Consider the following 9,433-nt stretch of genomic DNA (forward strand, 5'->3'; position numbering starts at 1 on the left):
AGGGTCGCTATGAGTCGCAGACACATAACAACAACAGCAAATAATAATGATAGACTTATTAGAAAGTTACATCCCTAAAGGGTCAGATCTTCCTTCTTGAAAGGAAATAAGGAGAAAAGGGTCCATATAACCCTTCTTGTTTGTGATTCTTTTAAAAAAAAGTTTGGTTTATGCTGTTTTGTTTACAAAATTCATATTTTTTCACGCCAGATCTTTCCCATTTTTCCTTTACACACCCCTTCTTTTGTTGTTGTTGTTGATTGCCTTCAAGTGGAGCAACTATCGACATTTATCAAAGTTCATAGTTTCCAGAGGCATGTTGTTTAGGAAGTGGATGCCACTTCTGCTTCCAAACCTGTCATAGTGTGTTATTGTTGCGAATTCAATGGCCTCTGCCTCTACCCATCAAATTATGTGACCCTATGATTACTTTCTGCCCACCCTCACTCCTCTGTTCCTACCCTCCTCATTTAAGATTTTAAGGAGTGGGTAGATTGATTTGTAACTTAAAAAGAACTTTAGGAATTAAGAGAGAACTATGAGTGGGAAAGAGTGAACCGTGATTGCAAAATTTTGGGGAAGTAATGGTGTTTTTATTATTGGAGGGTTTTTTTTTGTAACTTTAACCTTCAACTGTGCGTAGAGGTTGATGGGTAACACTTTATATGTTAGGGAAAAAATTGTAATACAAATGAAGTTCTAGTTTGGTATTGACCAGCCAAGGTTTATAGTTGAGAGAAAAAGTATTGCATTTTTCTAATTAGAAAATATCATGAAAAAAAAAATCTGTTGAAAAACTAACAAGCAGCTTTTGAGTACCTACAGGGGCACTGTTCCTCTCTGTTTTTCATAGAGTTGTAGTTGACTTGATGACACATAGTAACAACAGTTTGAGGCAGTTTTGTCCTTCTAATAGCCGTTGGTGTAGGACATAAAACTTGTTTATATGCATAAATTGAATTATGATATTTAATGTAATAACTTGTGACATTTACGTAGTAAATAACAATGAGTTTTTTTCTTTTTTTTTTTTTTTAAAAAAACCCTTTATTTAGAAAGCTTTTATGTAAACAGAATTATAAAGATAGTGGCTGAGGGTTCTAAACACAGATTTACCTAATTCAAAAATTAATATACTTTCACTATTGATGTTGGTAAAAAGATACCATGAGTTAATCAGATGCAAATATTGCTACTTGTAGAAGCAGCTACTTGAAGGAGCTATATTACATGCTATGAATTATTTAAAATTCATTTAAGTCTCAGTGGGAGGAATTGGACAAGGTGTTTTTTTTACTAGAGCAGCCAACAGCTTATGTACTTATGTACTGACTAATAATACAACAAATAATACTACACAACCCGGAGCAGCTGAAAAACAGTGGTTTATGTAATGCAATTACAAAAGGGGGAGAGAATGAAAAATGTTTTTGATAGTAGTCTGAAGTAAAGAAATTTGGAGACCATGTTTGTGAAGTAGGTGAGGTTTGAACATTGAGTAGCAATATTTTAAAAGAGAACAGTTTGTAGAATGTTCTAAGGAAATTACTTGATCAAAGGATAAATCATAGAAAGGAAACTAGAACAGTTTTAGGGTAGCAGATGGTTGGTGGCATGATATTAGGTGATTAAAAATAAAAAGTCCAGGTGGTTCCAACTTATGGAAGTTGTACCATGTACATCTAAATAGAACACTACTCAAGTAAGTTTTTTCTCTCTGTTTATTGTGATTTAGTTGAAAGTGTACAGAGCAAATCAGTTTTTATTCAGCAATTCATATGCATACAAATTTTGCAATACTATGGATTGTAATCCCCGTAATGTAACAGATTCCATGCACCTCTTCCCTCTGTTTCCTGTTCTCATTTAACTTATTTTCCTATCGTTTCCTACTTTTTGAATTTTTTCTCCAGGTAGATACTAATGCATTGCTCTCAGATGGTTAATCTAAAGGGGTGTGACCTCATTGGTGTTATTTTAAATTTAATAGATCTGTATTTTGTTTGGCTGGAAGTTGAGTTATAGGGGTGAGTTCAGTTCTATGGCTAAGGGTCACTAAGGATAGTCCTGGGGGTTCTACCAGTCTCTATTTAATCAATAAGGTAGCTCTTTTTTATTTTTTTATTATTTTGAGGATTATTTTGTTTTGTTGATTGATCCACAAAGCTTCATGTTTATGTGTGCATATGAGTGTCTGTGTGTATCTGGTGTCTTATTGCTTATGGAGTTGTGCCTCTGACCAAAGGTCACACCTCTGGCAGTTTGAATTCAGCAGCTCTGCAGAAGATGAGCACTATTTACAAATTAAGTTCTCTCACTTGAGAAATCTCCTGAAAGGATTGCAGTGCAGTTTTAAAGTATTTTTAAAGCCTCTTTTTTTTTTTCTGTGTTATAATTTTGTGCGTGTGTGTGTGTGTGTGTGTGTGTGTGTACTGTCAAATTGGATCTGACTGGTACAGGAGGAGATTGTCCCTCCTTTCCCAGCAGAGCATCTGGTGGATTTCCCCTTAAAGCCTCTTTTAAGATACATAACCCAGAAAGTTCCTGTCAGAGTTGAATGATATTAACAGGACCCCACACCTCTGTCATTCTTCCTAAAAGCATTATTGTAAGGGAGCTCTGGTGGCCTACTGGCAAGAAGCTGCACTGCAATCCCAGAGGTGCAGGGTTCAAGTCCACCAGATGCTGTGCTGGAGGAGGGACAATTTCCTCCAGTACCAGTCAGTTCCGATTCGATGGTACACAAAATTTAAAAAAAAAATTTTTTTTTCTTTTAAGAAAGCATTATTATAGCAGTAAAAGAGACAGTAATTTTATAACTGCTATTCTTCTTTTCAATAGTTAGAGATTAAGAAGACGTTAATAAGACAAAGGGATGTGGCATATATACCATGACTTCTTGAGAAATATTTCGGGTAAGACTTAAATTATAAATAGAGTTATGATGAAAATAATGACAATGGGATAAATTTTGTCAAAAGTAAAGAAGTGCTAGTCTCCATAAACTCATATGGCAGGGACAATGTACGTCTTGTTTTTTTATTCCTAAAATAAGTCCAGATAAGCCTGCACCACTCCAAGATACTGAGCTATTAGAAGGAGAGTTAAGCCATTTGACTCAGCAGTTCCACTGCTGGGAACATACCCTAAAGAAACTGTAAATGCCACCCAAGCAGATACATGCATATCCATGTTTATTGTGGCTTTGTTCACAGTAGCAAAGATTTGGAAACAACCCAAGTGACTATCAGCAAACAAATGGATAGAGAAGCTGTGGTATATTCACACAATGGAATACTACACTGCATTAAAAAACAAGGAACTCATGCAATATTATTCAAAATGGGTGACTCTGGAGGACATGCTGAGTGAAATATCTCAGTCACAAAAGGACAAATACTGCATAGTGCCACTGTTGTAGAATGGGACTGACTTCAGGGTTGGGGTGAGACTGAGAAAGATTGGATAAATTATGTATACTGCATTGAAACAGATGAGGGAGAGAACTGTTTAAAAGTGATAAATGATTGGATATTATGGTCATGACAAGAGTCTAGAATGAAGGCTGCATAGTGGAATATACTGGGGTGGGGGAGTCGGGGTGAAGGGTGGGGGGTGGGGGGAGGGCAGGTATTGTACACCAATGAAAGAATTTTTCTTTTACTTTTCAAAGAGAAAAGCGAACTGGGGGTAGGAGTGGGCAGGGAAAAGAATGCAACAGTGAATGAAAAATACAGTGTTTCTGTAAACGTTTATTAAAATTAATACAAAAAATGTCATGGCACAGGCAGATTGACTCATAATCATCATAACCACTGTTATTCTTGTTTTGCATTTCAGCATGTCTTTTGGCAGAAGTATATCATTAATGTGCAAAATAGCCAGCTGTAGAGATTTTTTTATTATGATCTTAAATGTAGAATGTCAGATAATGGGAAGTTTGGAGTAAGTGTGTTAGGTTAGGTTATGCTCTTGGGATTGTAAGGATCCCTGGTGGCACAGTATTTAAATGTTCAACTGCTAGTAGAAAACAGTATGAACCCACTAGCCATTCCTTAGGAGAAGAATGTTTACGTGACTGTTTTACAGCCTTGGAAACCATCTCTGCAGTTCTACTCTGTCCTGAATTGGAATTGACAACAATTGGCGAGGGTAGAAGCAGGATTGAAGTTGAAGTGTAAATAATCATGACTGACTCCTTGCATACTTATATTTAAAATACTAAAATCTAAAATCTTAAACTCATTGCTGTACAAGAGTTGGAACTGACACTTAGCTGACCCTCCAGCAGGTTTTCCAAGGTTGCAAATTGCACAGGAGAAAATGACCCATCTTTCTCTCATGGATGGTGATGGATTCGAATTGGCAAAGAAGTGCCACTTTTGGGTTGGCTGTGTAACTCCCCATGGGGTATGCCACCAGAGCTCCCTATATTTAAAATGGTTTGGTCTTTATAAGTTTTTTTGTTTGTGTGTAAGTCACAACAGGCATCTTTTATTTAAGAAAAATTTTTGGAGCTGGAAAGCCTTTATACTTGCATAATAATGTGCATTTGTATAATGTGTTGGTTTCCCACCAGAAGATCAGTGGTTTATACTCACCAATAGCTCTATAGAAGAAAGATGGACAGTCTCCTGGAGGAGGATCCTAGTGATTTGGAATCGCCTTTACAGAACTGAAGTTAGATAAAAAACTCATTTTCACCCAGGTGGAGAAGGATATTGTAATTATTGTGATTTTTCTTCATTTAATTTCATCAACACTTTACCCAATTCATGAGGTCACATAGTTTTGAACACTGGAGGGAAATTAGTCTATGCAATGGAAACTTTCCATCAAACGTTTCCTCTGGTAGCCTAGTGGCAAGAAGCTGTTCTGCAATTCCAAAGGCATGCAGTTCCAATCCACCAGATGCTCTGCTGGAGAAGGAGGGACAGTCTCCTGTTCCACTCAGATCCTACTCAACACTATACAACAAGAAAAAAATAAAATTGGGGGGGGGAAGTTTCCTGTAATGTTCTTAGAGAAAACGAGAAGTAAAGGGACATTTGTTGTTGTTTTATTAGATCATAATCTTAAAAGGGAGCTCTGGTAGCCTAGTGTTAAGAAACTGCACTGCATTCCCAAATGCATGCAGTTAGAATCTACCTCCCGCTACGTGGATAAAGGATTGGCAGTCTCTTCTCGTGGAATTTACTGCCTCTGAAAGAAGGATCAGCTATGGTTAAGTTCTTTTTTTAAATATTTTAATTGAGATTTTAATGAAAGTTTATAGAAAACTTGGATTTCCATTCATTAATTGTTGCACATTTTCCTCCCTACCCCCTCCCCCCAGTTCACTCTTTCATTGTTGCGTAATATGGGTCAGTTCTAACTTGACAGTACACAACAGTCTTAAGAAGTACTTTCTAGAAGAATGAGTACCTGGATCACAGATTGGAAGTGTAAGGAGTATACATAGTGAAATTTTGAGTACTTGAACTCAGTGGCATTGCCATGTTTTTCTGGGTCTCAGGAGTTTTCTATCACTTGTTTTAGAAAATGTGAGTTTTTCCTTCTCTAACAGGTTTCTGCCCTTAGAAAGATTCCGTTTAGCTCCTTAATTTCTTGATTTCCTCTCTTTGGTTTGTTTTCTCTTTGTTCTAGTTTCTTCTGATATCCATCTTCATCTTTTCTTCCTCCTGTCTTTGTAATTACCTTTTACATTCTTCCTGGCTGATACTCTTGATAGTCTCTAACAGCTTATCAGGTCTTCACGCATAAGTGTTTTAAGGCCTCAAACCTCTTCCTGAGATGGTGTTGAAATTCAGGGTCAAATTTTGGTTTGTGTAGATTTGATTTAACCTTCCTTAGCTTTAATTTTTTACAGTTGACTGAGCTTCTCCAGCAATTCTTTCCACAGATGAAATCAGTCTGATTCCTGTGTATACTATCAGGTGAAATCCATGTGTGTAGTTTGCATTTATGTTTCTTAGAAAAGGAATTTGCAGTGAATAAATCATTGATTGTACAGAATTCTTCATTTTATCTCTAGCCTCATTTCTCTCACCACAGCCATGTTTTCCAACTACTGATCCTTCTTTCCTATTCCCAACTTTTGCATTCTGGCTTCCATTATTTATTATTACTATTATTATACTTTGATTACATGTTTGGTCGATTTCTGACTGTAAAATTTGATAGAAATCTTCTATTTTGTTCTCTTTGGCTCTGGTTGTTGATACATATATTTTAATGTTAGTGATATTCACTGGACTTCTTGTATGTGTATGGATATTATCCTGTCACTCACAATATTGTATTTCAAGATAGATCTAGAAATGACTTTTTTAACTATGAAAGCAACCCTATTTTTCCTCACCTTTTCATCTTTGGCACTGTACATCATATGATTGTCTGATTCAAAATGTCCCATGTCATTCCATCTCATTTTCTCCAGTACCTAGTATGTCAATATTTATGTGTTTCATTTATTTCTTAACAATGTCCAGTTTTTCTACATTTGTGCTTCTCACATTCCATGTTCCAGACATTAACGTCTGCTTATAACTGTTCCTCCTCCTTTTGCTTCCATATTTGAGGGCTCAGCCTCAGTTGCCATATCTGCTAGTCTACTCTAAGCATGCTTACATAGGGTTTTTGAAGACCTATGATTTCGGAAATGGATGACCAGTCCTCCTTTCTCAGCTTTAAAACAGTACCTGATAGGATGAGCATTTTACATAAAGGAGCAGATGAAAGACATTTCCCAATTATAGAAGTAACCAATATATTCAGTGTTGCTAGTGTTAGATGGATCTTGGGTGAAAGGAGAGAGTACCAGAGGAATGCCTGTCTGTGGTTCATTGACTTTGCAAAGGCATTTATTTGACTGTGTGGATCACACCAGACTGTGGCTGCCTCTGAGAAGAATGGGAATTCCAGAACACTTGATTGTACTTATGTGAAACCTATACTTGGACCAGGAGGCAGTTGTCAAAGCAGAGCAAGGAAACACTGCATGGTTCAAAAGTGAGATGGGTGTTTACCAGGAATGTTTCCTATCTCCATACCTTTTCAATTTATATGTAGAACAGATCATCTGTGAGGATGGGTTCTATGAGGAGGAATGTGGCACCTGGGTTGGAGGAAGACTCATCAACAACCTCTGTTATGCGGATGACACAACTTTGCTTACTGAAACTGAGGAGGGCCTGAGGCATTTGCAGCAGCCTTTAATATGGATTGAGGAACCATTGGCAGCATCATGATGGATGGGTGTAGAGAGTGAGATTGCTAAAAGCTTCAGTTTGCTTGCTTCCACAATCAGTACTTTGGCACCAGCAGTTAGGAAATCAGAAGACGAATTGCATTGGGAAAGTCTGCTGACAGGCACCACTCCAGAGTACTGAAGAGCAATAGTGTCATTCTGGAGACTAAGGTGTGCCTGATCCAGGCCATGATCCTCACAGTTACTTACTATTCATTACAAAGCTGGACAAGGACTAGGAATGATAGATGGAGAATTGATGCCTTTGAGGTGTTGGAAAAGATTATTGAACGGACTGCCAGGAGAACAGACAGATTTATCCTGGAGAGGGTGAAACCAGGCTGCTTTTTGGAGGCTAGGATTTTGAAGCTCCATCTGACATACTTTGAGCATATTTTAAGGTGGGACCAGTCCTTGGAGAGGGACCTCATACTTGGGAGGGTAGCGGGACAGTGCGCAAGAGAGAAAGACCCTCAGTGAGATGGATTGATTAACTGGGGTAACGGGGGTAGGTGTGTCAGAGACAGTAAGATTGGCACAGGATAGAGAATGGTTTAGGGCTGTTGTACATAGGGTCTATATGAGTCGCAGGCAACTCGACAGCATAAACAACAAGAAGTTTCTGCCTTGTATCGGATTCTGCTTTCATGGATTTTACCAAAGTGTGAAATATATTTATTATTACAACATTTGATTTCTTAAAAATAGAGAAGATTTTTTAAAAAAATTTTTATTTTATTATTTTTGTGTGAGTGGACCGTCAAATCAGATCTGACTGGTACAGGAGGAGATTGTCCCTCCTTCCCCGGCAGAGCATCTGGTGGCTTCGAACCATGTGCCTCTGGGATTGTAGTTGCAGCTCCTTACCACTAGGCCACTAGAGCTCCCCTGAGAAGATAATTTTTAATAATACGTACTATAGAAAAGAAAATGTGATAAAACGCTATTTTAGTATTAGATATCTAGTATTTTCAGATAGTTGGGATACCGGAATATGGCTGTAATTTTTGATGAGTGTAATATATAACCTATGTTATTTATAAAAATATGGCATAGTTTATCTGAAATCTTTATTAAATGGGGGTTTGAGTTTTAAAATAAAAAAGGAGCCCTATACACAGCAGTTAAAACAGTTTACTGCCAACTGAAAAGTCAAATATTTTGAACCTGTTGACTGCTCCTTGGTAGAAAAAAGATTTATGGCCTTGGAAACTGTGGGGACATTTTACTTGCTATGAGTAGGAATCAACGTGATAGTATTTTTTTTTATTTCGATAGGAAAGGTTGAAAAGCATTGTTTAAAGGGATGGTTGTAGGTTTACAATGCCTTATACAGACAGTTTTATAAGACGTACTAAAATACAGATTTTAAGATAAAGAGAATAAAATTTATGCCACAATTTTGAACAGTTACAACAGTTTGTTGAATTACTGCTGCTAATCTCATGTACAGTGGAGCAGATTCGCTGCAATTGGTTGCACTTTGGACTATAGAGATCTGTAAGGTTTTCTTTAGCTAATTGTCAGAAGTAGACATTTTAGGCTGTTGTTCTAAGTCTGAAAGGTCTGCTGAAATCTGTTTCAAATCACAGCAGGAGGTAGGTCTCCATCAGTCTAGGAATTGAATACTGTCTTCACATTATACCACTGAACCACCATCTAATAAACATTTTCTGGGAGTGAATTATATTCTGTGAACTTTTCTATGACACATATGTTTTTACTTTCTCTCTGCAGATTTCTGAAGCACAGGCTCATTTTGAGGATGTTTAATAAATCATTTGGAACACCCTTTGGGGGTGGCACAGGAGGCTTTGGCACAACGTCAACATTTGGGCAGAGTAAGTATTAGAAAAAGAAAGAACTTCTTAATTAAGTTGTTTTATTGAAAATAAATTTATTATGGTAAGAGCAGGGCAACACTGAATGGTTCAAAATTGGGAGGGGTGTGCTGTGCACCAGGGATGTTTCCTATCTCCAAACCTTTTCAACCTGTATGCAGAGCAGATTATCTGAGAGGCTGGGCTCTATGAGGAGATGCGTGGTGTTAGGATTGGTGGAAGATCTATCAACAATCTACGTTATGCAGATGACACAACCTTGCTCGCTGAAACTGAGGAGGACCTCATGCACTTACTGCAGAGGGTCAAGGACTGCAGCTTTCAGTATGGACTGAGGCTCAAT

The 9,433-nt window shown here is 37.5% G+C and overlaps 1 protein-coding gene across 1 annotated transcript in view; it reads left to right on the top strand.

The window, feature by feature from the left end:
* Positions 1-9,433, top strand: part of NUP98 (nucleoporin 98kDa) — a 137,108-nt gene that overhangs the window by 23,773 nt on the left and 103,902 nt on the right. The window contains exon 2 of the mRNA XM_006885718.1: positions 8,987-9,090. Within this exon, the coding sequence (XP_006885780.1) occupies positions 9,015-9,090 (76 nt within the window). The 5' untranslated portion in view covers positions 8,987-9,014. The remainder of the gene's footprint in view (positions 1-8,986; positions 9,091-9,433) is intronic.

This window comes from Elephantulus edwardii, unplaced genomic scaffold (assembly GCF_000299155.1).
Source record: "Elephantulus edwardii isolate Elephantulus edwardi_28Jun2011 unplaced genomic scaffold, EleEdw1.0 scaffold00044, whole genome shotgun sequence".
Classification (NCBI taxonomy): domain Eukaryota; kingdom Metazoa; phylum Chordata; class Mammalia; order Macroscelidea; family Macroscelididae; genus Elephantulus; species Elephantulus edwardii.